Genomic DNA, 16837 nt, shown 5'->3' on the forward strand with positions numbered 1-16837 from the left:
AAATCTCTCTCTAGGATACACCGTAAAAGCTAGCTGTGTAACCTTGCTTTTTATCATATGCCCCCGAACCCCCTCATGTGGATTAGATGTCAGATTATGTTTGATAATACACCTTTGAAGTGCCTTAAAAATGTTTACTACATTAAAGGTGCGATAAATAAAAGCTGTTGCAAGCTCCATTAGATTTTGGAAGCCACCTATTTTGCAAAAAGGGTTAAGGTTCACAGCTCTGTGCTCATTCCCTAATGTGTGCATGCTCACAAGCATGCAGTCATGTGAAAACTTATATGACATTTATTCATAAGAATAAATCATAATTTCCACTGCACAGAACAAAATTGTTTTCCAGTTCCATATGTCTTTCCAATTCTGTCTCACAACATTCACCAAATGATATCTGCTGGAAGATTTTGTTGCCACAGAGAATTTATGGAGGTTTATGAAGTTCATTCCTTAGGGAATTAGGATTAATGCTTAAATATTATGTTTGAGCTCACAAAAGCACAGAAACAAATCTGAATTGGACATTTTATTATACTTTGAACCTTTGTTGCTCATCTTCCTCTGTTCAAGATGGCATCAGTCTTCTATTTCTATGTACTTCCAATATTCAGTACCTATCTCCAGGTCAATAGTATCTACTTTACTTAAGTATTAGATTACAGTCCAATGATTAATTCCAAGAAAATAAAAGTTAATTCAGGAAATTTTGATAGGAAAATAGGCATACATGCCAAGCAATAAGAAATGTCTTTTTTTAAAAACTCCATACTGGATGGAATGAGTTAATAAATGTGACTGAGAGTACATTTACCGTCTGTTTGAAGAAATTCAGGAAGCCCTTCTTGGCAGGTTTAACTTCTTCTTCAGACTTAACTTGCTGTGCAACTTCAGAATCTTTACTTCCCTGTTTTGAAATCTGTTTCTGTGGTTGTGACATGCCTTTTTCTGCTTTCACATCAGGAGTACTAGTCACGTTTTCTTGTTCAAACTGGATAATAAATGGAATGTAACTTTTGATCATATTTCAAAGACCTACACCATTATCCATATACACAATAAATACAGTAGCAATCTGGCAGTTATTTTAAACAACCTCCCCTAAAGACAGAATATGAAGAAAAATGGAATTTGATGCAATGCAGGTTCTACCATTATATATTTCACATAAGCATAACACATTTTAATAAAATTTGTGCACAAAACACTAAATTCACCATTCCCAGTAGCTCATTTGAATGAGGATGATTTGAATGCAAGTCAGAGAATTAGCATCATGGAATTTAAACTATATAATTACCTTACATTTTGAATTTCACTGACCTGTGGTTCCTTGACAGTCTGTTTTTAAAAAAAGAGACCACAATAAATTAATTATTAAACAAGGCTTTACTTTGTCAAATCTATAACTTTTGAGATGTCACATCTGGAAGGTGGAAGGTGCTGTGTTCATTGCGACACAACAGGGATCTTTGCAAGCTTTAGTTCCGAAACTGAGCCACGCCAGAGGTTTTTTAGGTATATATTTTCAATTACAATTCTGTTCATCGACATTTATAATTACTCCTCCCTATCACTATGAAGGAATGTTCAGAAACATTCATTAGTTTACGATTTTTCACCAGTAACAAATAAAATTATTCTCCTACTCTGACAGCACCTCCCAAACTTGTGACCTTTTCCATTATGAAGGACAAGGGTAGAAAGTGCACAGAAATGCACTGCCTACATAGAGACTGCCTACAGATGATAAGTTTCTCCAAGAGACATATCATCTGACTTCAGAAATGCAGCACCTTTTTGCAGCTGGGTTTAAATCCCAGAACTCCCTACCCGAAAGCACTGTGGGGGTACTTTCATCAGAAGGCCTGCCCTGGTTCAGGATGGTGGCTACCCCTAACTTTCTAAGGGTAATTATGGATGTGCAATAAATGCCTTGCCAGAAAACCTACTTTCAATAAATGAACAAGGAAATATTTATTTGATGCATGTGAAACTTTTTGACCTTACTTGGAATTCTAAGTATTAGGTTATAATTTCTGCTTTCCTTTCATCCCAGTGGGAAGCCATACTCAGAGATAGGCCTGTTATATTTTAAAATTACAATGTTAATATAAGGTTATTGCTAAAATTAATGCATCTTCCTTAGTATTAAATAATAATGTTGATGGTTGTCTGATTAATGATCAGCAGTTTTTTCTCCATTTTCGGTAATTCTATTTTAATTGCATTACTGTGAGTAAACATGCTTTTAGTTTGCCTTTTTATAGTAATGCCTGTAATGATTTGCGCAGATGATTAGCTACATGTGTACAGGATTCAACAAGAACTATTTTAAAATAAATATCTAAAGCACTTGCACAAGTAGAATATCTATTTATTTCTACGTTTCAGGGAAGTTTTTAGGAAGAGATTACTGCAATGAGTATATCATCATTTTAAATTAGAATAGCTTGCATACTATTACTTACTTTTTGCTTAAACAATTTTCCAAATGGGCTTTGCATTGGTGTCTTTTCTGATTTTGGTCTTTCAGAGGAATCTGTATCTTTTGTCTTGGATACCTCCTGTTGTTCTAATTTGTGTGCTTTGGCTGATGGTTCTTTGTGTTCACCATTTACTTTTTTCTTCAGACCATTCAGAAAATAAAGGCAGACAATTTCATTGTCACAGTTGTACTTGCATCAACACCACTTGCCTCAGCTGAGTAAAGGAAAAATCAAACCTCCCTTTCCTCATTCTAACAGCACCACCCTTCAGAATACTTAGGTTGAATCAAATTGAAACATTCCTTTACTATCCTTGAACATCTCTGGTGTGACTTATAAATTCTGAACATAAGTCAGTTGCATTTAGTTGTATAAATTAACAAACTTGAACTGCTGGAAAAAAATAACTCCAATTTTGTTACACACTGACCTCCTGGTAATAAGGTCAAACATTAACTCATTTTTTGAGCTTTGTTCATTTAGCTTCCATAAAAATAGACTTCATATTTACTGTACTAATACTTTGAAAGAGGAGCAGAGAAACTGAGCTTAGTTTTCTAAATGTCCATAGATATTTCATTTTATTGCAATATATAATAGACCAATTACCAATAATGCTAAATTCCAAAAGAATTCCATTCTTGAACTTTAGTTATGTTAACTCCTACATTCTGTATCTTCATTTATGACCTTAAACAAATATATTTGTTACCTTAACCTATATGCATTCCATGTGTGTTGATGATGCTCACCATATAACATTTAAAGTAACTGATTCTGGATAATTTCTGCTTAAATTGGCCCATCATGTAGTAAAACATTTATGACATTATGGCTTTCCCCATCAAAAACTGGAAAAAATCTGCATTCAAAACTTCAATGATACATAAGAAAGGTGACAATGATTAACCTTGTAACAATACAAAAATGCTAAGTTATAGAAAGCCAGTTCATTGTGCTCTGGAAAGTTAAGTCATGGATTTACAAGCATGCTAACCTATACACTTTCGTAGGAGGAGAAAAGTAATATTGGAAAGTCATTGACAACAGGATACTGTCACACTTCTTAAAAGAAGCAGATTTTCTGGAAGAAAATCTTAGGTTCGTTCTCTCGGTTGAAGACTGTCTGCTGTATTAAGGAACCATAAATAGATAGATGAGACAATAATAAAAAGTTTACCTTTTCATCTGGTGCCTGATGTGAGTCAAGCTCTGTCTTGGTAGAGGACTTTGTTGGGGTCACCTAAAATAATAAACACATTGTGTAATTTTCAATTGCACATTGACAAACCAACATATTTAGAATGATAAAATTAATTTGAATTGCTGTAAGCTTTAAAGCCTGTTTGAAAGCATTTCTAAGCCACTGTACCAATTTGCTTTTAATTGAAAAGAGTAACTTGCTGTGCCTAATTCACTTTCCAGATGTTCAGTTATTTGCTATGAGTTTGAAACTCTGTCACACTGTGTGATTTATATTTTCTATTCTGGCCATTTCTAATGGGCTCTATATTGGTTTCCAGGCAGGAGGTCAGCTGCTCCCAGATCTCTGCCAATGGTGTTCTAGAGTTGAGAAATAGAAGGCATTTGGGAATGTCCTAGTGTGAGCTTTCTCTCAATCTCCTCTCCTAACCAGTGGGGAGAAAACGCACAACCAGGTAGAGATATCACCAGGTGTAACTGACCAATATGTACAGGATTCCAGATGTGAACCTGCACAGTACTTCAGCAAATTTGCAAAGGGAGATTGACTAATATAGCTTGGGTGATGGTATGGTTCATGTCCACTAATAGCTCAGCGATTTAACCTGCTGGTATTGCAGGGCCAGCTTCACTGGTAAGGTTCATGTGTAATGAAAGCCTTTGAGCAGTGGTGTACCCACCTGTGAGCAGAGCATTTGTGTCCTACATGATTAAAGTCTTATAGGGACAGATTCAGAAAGTAAAAAAAAAACTAATGAAACAAGATAAGGCAGAAAACACATATCCAGGCTTCAGAAAGGAATTTCTGCTTCAATTTTTTCATCCAACTCTCCTTAAGTAAGGCCTAATACTTCCAATGTTGTCCATTGACTGCCTTGATAATGAATATGTCACAACATGGTAAACTTACCAAAGCAATACAAAACACAATGATTAATATAAAATATTTCAGAATAAAACATTATTTAAGAAAGCTTTGGAACAACAAAAAATTTATTACAGAGGCAAAGGGCATCTTTTACTAAGTAATAATTCATTTATTGTTACTAGGGAAAAGATCAATAATTACAACATAGATTCATAAAATGTCCTTAACTTGTCAATATGTAGTTTATAGAAGTGTAATCAGATAAAGGACAAGATGAGCCAAAGAAGTATATGCAATAAGCCTTTAAGAAGACATTTATTCAGGGAGTGTGTTAAAGAATGAAATGATTTGTGGAGTAAATGATGATGTAAGTTCCAGACTGGTGAAGGCAAATCTATGGCAAAATGGTGAATTTCCAAAGAAGTTACAGTAAGAAGACCACAGTGTTCTCAAGAGTTGTGAGGCTGGAGGAATTTACATATCCTAGGGAAGGATTTAAACATAAAGATGAGAATTTTAAATTTGAAGTGTAGAGAAATTGGGAGACAATCATATTTCATAAGAACAGGGTGAAGGGTGAGTGAGACATGATATCGGGTTGGATATTAATTTTGATGGAGGCTGAAGGATGGGAGCCCAGTCAGGAGCACAACAAAATAGTTGAAGCTGGAGGTAACTGAGTTATAAATGAGGGCTTCAGTAGCCAATGAGCTGAGAAAAGGCCCAAGTTGTTATATGGCCTCAGTGATGGAGATAATGAGAGATTAAATTGATTGTGAAAGTTTGGGGTTTGTAATGGTGAGTGAAAATTGAAAAAGCTTTTACGATACTTCATTGAAGAAATTGTGCCTCCGGGATTGGCTGTTGGACCAATAGAGAAGTCAACAAGAAGGTTTGAACTTAGTGAGGGGATGGTCCAGTGTAGCTGGAGAGCCTTACCCATGACTTCAAGTGATGTCCCCAAGGGGCAGTACGTAAAAGGGAGGCCAAGGATCGATCCTTGGGGATTCCACAGGTACTATTGTGGTTTATAACAAAGCAACATCAAAAGTGAGATATAAAAGGAAATATCCCACAAAACACAATACAACATAAATTCTCTAGATACCAAAGGCAGAGGAATTAATATTAGTGTTCGGAATTCACATTCATTGTTCAACCTACAACACTAAAGAGATTAACACATTATTATGTGGGTTAGCTTCCAGAATGCACATTGATTGGCATATGAATAAATAACAAAATGTATTGATGAGGGCAGCGTGGTTGATGTAGTCTACATGGACTTCAGTAAGACCCCTGAAAGGATCCAAAATCGGAGACCGGAACTAAAGATTTGAGCCCTCTCAGCTGCCTCTGCCTCAAGGAAAACAAACAAAGCCTATCCAGTCTCTCCTAATAACTGAAACATTCCTTCTCAATCAACATTCCAGTGAATCTCCTCTGTGCTTTTGGAGGATTCATTAGGATGTACACAATGAATGGTAGGGACCAATGGAGTATTAAGGAGCAGGGAGACTTCAGTGTACATGTCCAAGGATCCCTGAAGGAGGCAGCTAGTAGATAAAGTGGTAAAGAAGGTGCTCAGGATTCTTAGTCTTCATTAGCTGGGGCATTGAATGTAAGAGCAAGAAGTTTATGGTACAGCTTTATAAAACATTGGTTAGGTCACAGCTTGATTACTATGTGCAGTTCTGGTCACCACACTACAGGAAGGATGTGATTACACTGGAAAGGGTGCAGAGGATATTAACCAGCATGTTAGATTGGATGGAATATTTCAGTTATGAGGAATGACTGGATAAACCACATTTGTTTTCCTGAGGATGGGAAGGTGAAAGGGGACCTGACAGAGGTATACAAACTTCCCCATAATAGAGGTGTCAAAAACGAGAGGACATTGGTTTAGGGTAAGGGGAAAAAGGTTTAGAGGGGATCTGAGGAGAATTTTTTTTAACAAGAGAGTGTGTTGAATTTGGAATGCATTACCTGAGTGGGCAGTACAGGCAGGTGCTCTCACAACATTAAATAAACATATACTGTAGATGCACACTTGAATTGCCAAGGTATAGAAAGCATAGACCAATTGCTGGTAAATGGTCAGCATGAACATGGCAGGCGAAAGGGTCTGTTTCTGTGCTGTATGACCTTATGTTGTGCCAAATAAAATGTGTGTGCCTCAAAAAAAAATTGACTGACTGTCAAACAAATTGTTTTCTTTCTTTTAGTTACTTGAAGATCTATGTGAAAACTAAAAGTTTTATCCTTCTTTATCATCTTGTTTTTATAAGAAGCATTGCAAATACAATTCTTTGGTTATAATTGAAAACTTACAATTTACAAAAAAATAGCAGCAGAAGTGACTTCTTGCAAAACACTTTGTATAACTTTGTGCCCTGCATTCTTTAAACCAGTGGGAATTTTACATCCTGGCTAACATGCCAAAAATCATGTCAAGACTTAAAACAGCATGCTATCATTGCTTACAAGTGTTTTAAAGAAATTCATGACAGAATTATCGTCTGCAGACGTCCCTGCTTTATGTTCCTTCTCAGAATCGTTCTCAGATGATTTGGCAGATGCTGGATTTTGAGATATGTTATCACCATTGGATGATGTCATATAATCCTTGGTACCGTCACCAGTTTCCTAGAAAACAGTTTCCAGATCATATGTGTTACACAGTTTCTTAATGTATTTATTACAGATAAGCATAAATCCCATGGGGTTACTCACAATAAGTGAGATAATCTGCTGTTTTATAACAATGAGGATGTACATTCCACTTGGGGGATGAATCAGGGCCAACAGACAATGGCTGATATCAGGATGCATTTATTAAAATGTAGGACTTTGCATTTCACCAATCTGTTCATTTTACCATGAAAATTGTAAATGTATTGTCATTATATATTTTTTAATCCTGTATGATTTTTAAAGCTGAGAATGCATGATAAGATGTGCCAAATGGAAGTGGTTATCTGGCAATTTACAGTCCTTGGAAGAAGAACAGTTTGCTTCATTTTGATAGCAATGCAGGCAGCTGTGGACATTTTAGCTCTGGATGAAGTGAACTGGGCATCAATAGGGTGTATATTGGTCTTAGAGTTTGACCTGATTGTGAAGGGATTACAGAAATTTAGCAGTCTGATTTCAGCAACACCATGGAAGGTACAGGCAGGATTTGAACAAACCTGGGGTGTCAAGTACAGTTTTGCTCACAGCTGGATTCTAAGTGTCAGCAGTAGAGGGAGGGGAAAGCGTGGGTCAAATTACACTGGTTGGGAGAGGAACTGTATGTAACCAAACAATGGATCAGAACTTTCTAAAGGATCCTCTGTAAACCACAAGCATTGTGTTTGTACCAATTCCGTGTCTGTTTCCTTCACACATGTAAACACAACTGTAAGAAAATCACTCTACTTACTACCAACAAAACAAAGTATAACCATGATCTTCACTTAACCAATATAAAGGCATAAGTACAAGAGCAAGGAGGTCATGATAAATCTTTACAAAATAATCATTCAGCCATAATTAGAGTATTGTGCCCAGTCCTGTATACTACATTTCAGGAAAGAAGTAAAGAAATTAGAGAAAAGCAGAATATACATACTAAAGTAATTCCAGGAATGAGGGGTTTTAGTTTTGTGGATAGGTGGAGAAGCTGGGATTGTTCTCCTTGGAACAGAGGAGGTCATGAAGGGATCAGATGGAAATATTTAAAATTGTGAAAAGTAAAGGAGAGAGTAGGTGGAGGGGAACTGTTCCTGTTGACAGAAGGATCAAGAAGTAAGGGACATAAAATGAGGGTGATTAGAAAAGTGCACTTTCAGGGGTAACAGTGGAAGCAGATTCAACCTCAGAATTCAAAAAGGAGTTGGATAAGTATCCAAAAGGAAAGAATTTGCAAAGCTATGGGAAAGGCCAGAAGAATAGAGCAGGTATAGACTTGACCAATTGAATAGCCTCCAGTGCTGTAACCATTCTCTGATGGAAACCCACCCACTTTCTACTGCCCCTCTCCACCAACCTCTTTCTGACAACTGCGTCTCTTTTGCATCTTTCCCTCCTTTCATCTCCCTAGTTGTGGTTGTGATATCAACCACCCACATTGTTACCTTTTCCTAAGCCCTTCTCTTTAAAGCCTCCCCTTAAAATCATCCTTGAATAGACAACACACTTCCTAATATCAAGCCTTTGGCCTGGGATTCATATTTCTCTGACTGGAGTTGACTGGAGTTCTGTGAATTGCCTCTGGATAATTTTCCACATCAAAGATAAGACATAAATGCAAGCTCTTACAGTTCTGCCACACCAGGCAGTCTGGTTAGACACAGAGGGAGAAGAAGTGTTAGGTTTTATGGTTGCTTCAAGTAATTACTGGAACTGAAAAAATTACTTTATCTTAAATATGAAGTTGCTGGCAAAGGAGAAGACAGAATGGGAACTGTAGTGAAAGAAATAAATCAATACACTATTTGGAGAAGTAATAATATTTATTTCAATTGTAAAAATTTCAGACTTCTTAATTTTCCTGTTTAATCACAGCAAATAGGGTATTAATTTACATTAATCAGATCTGAACTCTGATTCCCTACTTTCACACTTGCTCCAGGCTACAGAGCAGTAGATCCATATTACTTTAGTGTTGTTTTCATTATTTGAAAACTATTTTGTGAATTTAAACTAAAAATTAACAGTAAGATCATTAATTAGTTAGGTTGATTTGTCCCAACTCATGAGCTGCCTTGAACAATTCTCACAATCAGTGAGAGGAGTTCATCGCAAGCTACTGTAAAAGAGCATGGAAGAATAAGGTTAAATATAATAAACGCAGAATAAATGTAACATATAAATGAATTGAGAAAATTAAATAACTCTGGGAAGTTAAAAATATGCACATCAGCACTGTCAAACATTTGGTAATAAAGGAGTCTACACAGAGTATGTTGGTGCCCTCCTGTTCTACATTATATAAACAATCATATTTTGCATGTGGTTATAAAGAAGCATCGTTTAAATTTCAATGATCTAAGTGTTCATGAGCCATGAGGAATTTGAAACATAATACTTTCAGTTCTACTCAAAGAAGAAAAACAAATTACTAAGGAGAAAGCTGAAAAATACTATTATTGTTTTATGGCCTTTGGAAAATAAACTGTAAATTGATGCAGTGTTGAACTCCGAGTGAACAGCAAAGTCTTATTAAAATGACTCATTTATTGTTACTGAAATACTAGCTGCTAGCACAGGATAATGAGGTGCTTGTGTCCGCACCAGCAGATGTTTTGAAAAGAACTTGCAGTATAATGGAGAATGCCAGTGCAAGGATTAACACGCAGCTTTTCTGACTGAACCAACAGGCATTTCATTCTACAAAGCATTCTGAAAATGATCACAATATTTCTCCCCTTCCTTCCCAACTTCTGTTTGTTGTTCTCTATAATTTTCTGAATTGCTCTGACATTTTAAAATAATTATTTTGTTGCAAATGTTTGCAGTTTTGGTATCCTCTCTCCCTAATGGTTCTGATCAAGAATTGCTTGAGTTACAATTCTCTTCACGTTGCCTCTTGTATAAGATTTGCAATGATAGTAATGTCATTGTGCAAATTAAACAATTAAACTATTGTATGCTGGCAATGTTGGCAATTTATAAATATATATTGAATAGTTTGGATAGTTTTGGCACCAACGTAGCAAACTTAAACCCTACTTGAATCTTTATTTGTTCTTGCATGGAATTTGACCTCACCTTTTCTGATGAGATTATAAAAGGTGAGATCAAATACAGACTTCAATGAAACACCTTGATGGACAAGGAATGCCAAGACTCAGTGATCAATAGCATTTGTTGGTTATGAGTACTGTACACTTGCTGGCTTTCTTTACAGGCACAGATCTGTTTATGTTTGTTTCCAGAACTTGGTGAAACCTGTCCAATAGGCAATGCAGCCAACTAAAAGGGAACAAGAACATATAGTCTGCTGTACAACAAATACCCCTGCTGAGCACGAGCTCTTGGTCCGGTTGTCAGAAGCACAATGAATTTACTTAATATCCCAAAACAAAGAATGACAGCTTCAGAATTTGCTCCCTTAGTCTGATTTAGATCTAGTTGCCTAAATTCCCTATTTTAAATGGGATCAACAAATTTGCAGTGGTGGGCTGCTTGTTGCAATAGAGCTCCAGAGTAGATCAATTAAGGGCTGAGCACCACAAAACTGCAAACCTAATCTTAATGGTATTACTAAGAGAACCAACTACAGATGTTTACAATAGAGGTAACAGCTATATATCCCACCATGAACATGCCTGGTCTAGAAATCCAAATCTTCAGTTCTGATGAAACCAACAATGAAGACAGAAGAGACTGCAGGTGCTGGAATCTCGAACAAAAAGAGAATGTTGGAAGAACTCAGCAGGTCAGACAGCATCTGTGGAAGCAAGATGTGTAAGGTGATGCTTCAGGTCAAGTCCCTGCATTAGGACTGAAAGAGAACAAGAAATATTTCCAGTATATCGCAGTACATCGGGGGGGGGGGGGGGGGGGGGTGGGATAGAGACTGGGAGGTGATAAGTGGAACCAGATGGGGAGGGGATGATAGGCAGATGGAACCAGGTAGTAGGATCCCTATCTGGTTCTATCTATCACTACCACCCTCTATTCCACACCCCCTATGTACTGTCATATACTGGCAATCTTTCTAGATTTTTTTAAAATTTCAGATTTGCAGTAACGGCTGTGTTCTGTGTCTCACAATCCCAACATTGTTTCAGTTTCCTTCTCCAGTGTCCTGAGTCATCTCTTCCAATTAATGAGCCTTCACCAGCCTCTCTCAGCCATCACTATTTACCTTACAGTCTCTCTTTGTGTCCAACCTGTCACAGACATTATTTTTGTTCTCTTCACCCCTGTCCCTTCTCCGTACCTTGAAACAATTTCAACCTATTTAAACTATTCCTGGTTCTCATGAAAGGTCATCAACCTAAAACCTTATATCTATTTCTTTTCCACAGATATTACTGAATATTTCCAGCATTTTCTGCTTGTAATTCAAATTTCCACCATCTGCAGTCTTTTGTTTTCCCAGATGAACCTCGGCTGTCTGCCCTTATCATCACGATGTAATATCATCCTTTGCTTACAGTGCAACAACTGGTAATTACACTGGTACTTCAGTCACACAAGGATTTAAAGTTCCATCCATTACGGTAGCATCTTAAATTTCACATTCTGAGTCATGCCATTGCCAATTTAAAAGTTTTTTCCTCCATGAATATTTTTCTAATATCATTATTTTATGAAATGCCAAGGTGTAATCCTGCACACGTCACCTTTATGAAACAGTTGCTGATCTGTTCAATGCCTCCCTCGTTCAGGAAGCTGTTCCTCTCTCGTTACGTTTTGTGAATTTCCAAATCAGTCGGTTGTGATTTCAATCTCTGTGCCATGACTTGAGCACAGAATCTAAGTGGTTACATTAGTGAGGGAAGTAAGTACTGCTGGAGATGCCTGCTTTCAGATGAGATATTAAAGAGTCTCGCTGTTTAAGTGGATGTCAAAGAATGCATGGTCCTAGGTAAACAGGTGGACTTCTCCTCATGTCTGGTCAACTATCTCTCAGTCAATAAATTCAAAAGCAGACCAATTCATCCATGGGATTATGTCATGAAAAGTATTTGTCAACAAAACTATGAATATGTTACATAAAATATGAAAGCTACTATAAACACACACAAATGTACCTCTTTCTCCTATGCTTAAAATTACAATTCAATTATACTTACAAAAAGCAAATTATAACTCACTTGAAAATGATCTGCAGAAATTGGAGAACACAATTAAATTGACGTATTTAAATAACATATAATCACCATTTAAATTTTGCTAACTTGGTTGTAATTCATGCTTAGAAATTTAATACAGAGCGCTGACCATTTCAGCAAATAATAATTAATTGAACTCATTCTGACGGAGGGTCTTTGACCTGGAACATTAACTCTGTTTCCCTCTCCACAGGTGATGCCTTACCTGCAGAGTGATCCTTACATTTTCTATTTTTGTTTCAGATTTTCAGTAACTGAAGGTTTTTTTTTGATTTTCATTTTCTTAACCCATAACACCCATTTCTGGTATGTTTTGCTTCACTCCGGAAGTATGACTGGGTACTTTCTGGCCTGAGTCACTTTTGCACACTTGAAGTGATTTTCACATCAGATATGCACAAAACAACATCATTCCCCGTAAGACACCTTTTTTGGAACGTTATTAGTGATCTTGGACAGCTGTCTTGAGATCAACCATTGTTCTCCATTCCCAGCCCAACTATGTTTGCTTAACAGAATGCTAAGTCTCTGGTTACCTTTCATCATTCTGACCACCACTTCCATTACTGTCCAAGTATGTGATACTCTGGTAGTCCTGAATCTCCAGGCCCCTGATTCTTCAAGACCCATGCTCTATCCTAGCAAGCCTTTGCTGCTTGATGGAGGTTGCCAATTCTGCACCCCTACCTTCATTATTTTCCTGGTTGATACATTTTATTTCTGAGCATGTTCCAAAGCTCATCCCCACAAAAGATGACCCCACATGAACCCTCCCATCCTTCGCTAATCCATTGTTCTGAACCCTACAAAAGAAGCCCCTGTCCTGCCAGTAGTTTACATTCATTTGTGACCTGACCCTCATCCTTTATCTCTCCTCCTCAACCTCATCTCTGGATCTGACCTCAGAATGAAAGGTACAAGATCAGTTTGGTCCTGAGACCTGCAGCAAAGGGTGCACAACTGAAATGTCCACTTAACAGCACTAGGATTTCTGGACCTAGATGTTTTAAAATATTTAAACACTCTCATGTGATACTGTTATTCAATTTAAAATTATATATTCCTGACACCTTGGACAACTCAGATCCTGAAAATTGAGATAAGTCAATATGAGCACTTATACAAACGTCAGTGAGTGAGTGAGTGTCTCAGGGTACAATCATGATGGCCTTTGTGATGATGCTTTTCAGGAAAATAAACAGCAGTAAACTGTCATCAAGATACACTTTTAGCTGGGAAATAGGAATTAAACAGGGGAGGTTTGGTGGCTTTAAACAGATTAGGAAGGTCTTGGATTCAGTAATTATCATGAAGAGTTGGTTAGCCTCTGCCGGGGTGGGATAACAGGAGAAGAGCAGCTGGTAGTTAGAAAGGTGGGGTAAACTTGGTTGGGGTATTCATTCATACTTTCCAAAATATCCTGCTGCTAATTCGGGGGTACAAGTACGTGGATGCAAGGTCCACCAGCTCAAAATTCTGACAAGACAGATCAGACAGCTGATACTGTAATCTGGAGCAACAAATAATCTGTTGGAGGAACTCAGTGGGCTGAGCAGCTTCTGTGGCAAGGGAGTGGGTTGGGGGGGGGGGGTGCGGTCAAGGAATTGCTGACGTTTCAGGTCGAAATCCTGCATCAGGCAAGATCCACCAGCACAAAACTCTACTGCGCCTTGGACGCAATAGGACCAGCCATCGCATCTTGTGAGAAGGAAGAAGGTCCCTATGTTAGCTTCATCACTGAGAATCCAGGTGGAGTAGTCAGGCAGGCCATAAGTCTTGGAAAGGCGGTGGTGGGGGATGGATAGAATGGATGGGTAGGAAGAATCAAGCCTAGAGTCCTGGAGGGTGCAGTGAGTTATGGAGAATTATAGAGCCGTATAGTATTGAAATGGGCCCTTCGGCCCATCATGTCCATGCCAACCTTTTTGCCCATCTACACTTAATCCCATTTTTCCGCATTTGGGCTAGTGGATGTCAATGTCGTACATCAGGGCTGGGGCATTGGACACATGATTGGGTACTGGTGGTGGTGGGGAGGGGGATGCAATTGGTAGGGTCTCCAAGCATATCTGGGGCAGAAGTGAACACCAAGCAAACTGCATTAAGGGACATGGCCTGCCACACTGAAGTTAAGCGCTCCTTCACTGGAAGTAGCCTGTGCTGTTTGCAGGTCTGATTTGCATAAATAAGTTTAGTCCGAGTGACCCAATGTCACTCTGTATGTCTGGTGGCCTCCCATTGCAAATGTGTCGTGCTTGAAGGACCAAGGAAAACTTTGTGAAAGTGCACTGCAAAAGCACAAAGGACCTGATCATGTTTAGAGTGGTGTATAAAAATATTGTGTTCCATATCGTGGTTCCAAGCCAGTGTTTGTGGGTGTGGAATCACAGAGAATTAGGGCCAGCTGTACTACATTTTATAGCTGCCTTTTCTGAGAATACAGCTAACTTTCACTGTCCAGAGCCCAGTTTACAATTTTTTTCTTGCTTTTGGTTCTCAACATTAACCATTTATGCCTTTTATTTAACACCACAGTCAACCCTGGCTGTAAACTTTCTGGTAGTTGCAATCCAAATACAGAGACAAATTCATTGATAGGCCTCTTGATTACAAAGACCAAGTGTGGTTACATAAGCAAAATTTTTTATGATGCGACTTTTTTTGCACTATGCAAAAGAAGCAAATTTCGGACTTTAAACATTCCCTTTCACCCATGTCCAGAACACAAGTTAGGCACCTGAAGTTACATTTGAGAATAGTATATGAAATTAATAATTTTGTTTTGGTGTTCCTTATTGAGATTTAGATAAGGGCATTGTCAATTTACAAGCTTTCAAACTGCAGGAGGTAGGAAACACAGATACAAAAAATTAATTGCTGAAAAATGTTGCAATTTTGTTGTTTTTTTCCTAAATTCCTCCCACAGGTATGGCTATCAGATACTAGCAGTCTTTGGGGAAATGAGTGTTGGCAAGTTAGGCAACAATGCAGGACATCAAGCTCACTTATTACTGTCATGTAGCTAACAATCAGAAATGGAAATACGGCTTTGGGGGCTTTTAAGAGGGGGATGGGTGCATGAATGAGAGAAAAATGGAGGGATATGGGCATTCTGTAGCTATGTCGGCACAACATTGTGGGCCGAAGGGCCTGTCCTATGCTGTACAGTTCTATGTTCTACGTATGTTCTATGTAAGGCTGAATTTTCATTTCCACAATCTTGCTCCTCCTCCCTCCATACTAAATCCAACAATAATACATTTTTGACGGCTGTGTCACATAATTTCATAGAAATCAACACCAAAATGCACTGGGGATCTGCTGCATTTTATTGTTTTAGATATTAAGTTTTTAGATGGAATATTGACTTCACTTAATGGGTGGCATAGTACTGTAGTGGTTAGCGTGACGCTGTTGCAGTGCCAGCGATCGGGGTTCAATTCCTGCTGCTGTCTGTAAGGAGTCTGTACGGTCTCCCTGTGACTGCATGGGATTCCTCTAGTTTCCTCCCACATTCCAAAGACCTACGGGTTAGTAGGTTAACATGGGTATAATTGGGTGGCACGGGCTCGTTGGGCCGGAAGGGCCTGTTACCGTGCTGTATAAATAAAGTTATTAAAAGTTTTAAAAAGCCAATAATACAGAATCTCAAATAATGACACACATGTGCATGTTAAACTTGATGCTTATTGAAAAAAAAAACATAGCCCTTCACCTTTTTCATTCATGTCATGAAACACACTTTATAAAATCCACATTCCACAGTTCACATTCAACCATGAAGCAACTTGGCTCACTGATGACAATTACTCACTGCATATGGAAATGCAGTAAATGAGCTAAAAGAAAGTATGTCCAAAACTAAAATTTGGCTGTCAAAGCTAAGGTGAAATGAAATGTTAGTAAAGAAGCAAGGGGTGATGAAGGTCATGCTGGAGGTCAGAAAGGAATCATTTCTGCACTGCTCATGTTCACTACTGGAAGCCAGCAGAAAGCTGTATTGAGAATATGCTGCCTATCTGTTGGTGAATGTTGGGTGATCACAATGGAAAAATCGACAAATACCCAGAAAAGGCAAATAAATAAACCATTGTCGTTCAAATGGCAGAGCCCTCCTTCTTGAGTTAGAGATAGGTTTGTGACCTTTGAGGAACACAAGCATTCAAATGCACAGTGGTGCAACTGCTGCCTCACAAGTCCAGCAAGTGGGGTTCGGTCCTGGTCTCTGACTATATGGAGTTAGCACATTCTCCCTGTGAACATGTGGGTTTCCCCTGGGTGCCCTTGTTTCCTCCCACCTCCTAAAGATGTGCTGGTTGGTGGGTTAATCAGCCACTATAAATTGCAACTGGTGTATAGGTGAATGGTAGAATCTGGGGGCTGTTGATGGGAATGCAGAGAGAATAAAACAGAGTAAGTGTAAATCAGTACTTGATGGTCTATGT

General features: G+C 38.2%; 1 protein-coding gene across 7 annotated transcripts in view; it reads right to left on the bottom strand.

The window, feature by feature from the left end:
- LOC127579062 (breast carcinoma-amplified sequence 1-like) overlaps nt 1–16837 on the bottom strand; it is a 97868-nt gene that overhangs the window by 24280 nt on the left and 56751 nt on the right. For 6 of the 7 annotated variants that reach the window (XM_052031693.1, XM_052031694.1, XM_052031696.1 and 3 more), the window contains 5 exons: nt 7048–7209; nt 3670–3732; nt 2472–2627; nt 1324–1341; nt 815–991 (listed from right to left, as the gene is read on the bottom strand). In XM_052031693.1, coding sequence (XP_051887653.1) covers nt 815–991; nt 1324–1341; nt 2472–2627; nt 3670–3732; nt 7048–7209 — 576 coding nt within the window. The remainder of the gene's footprint in view (nt 1–814; nt 992–1323; nt 1342–2471; nt 2628–3669; nt 3733–7047; nt 7210–16837) is intronic. The other variant, XM_052031697.1, reaches the window with a different exon arrangement.

The sequence above is a fragment of the Pristis pectinata genome, chromosome 16 (assembly GCF_009764475.1).
Source record: "Pristis pectinata isolate sPriPec2 chromosome 16, sPriPec2.1.pri, whole genome shotgun sequence".
NCBI lineage: Eukaryota > Metazoa > Chordata > Chondrichthyes > Rhinopristiformes > Pristidae > Pristis > Pristis pectinata.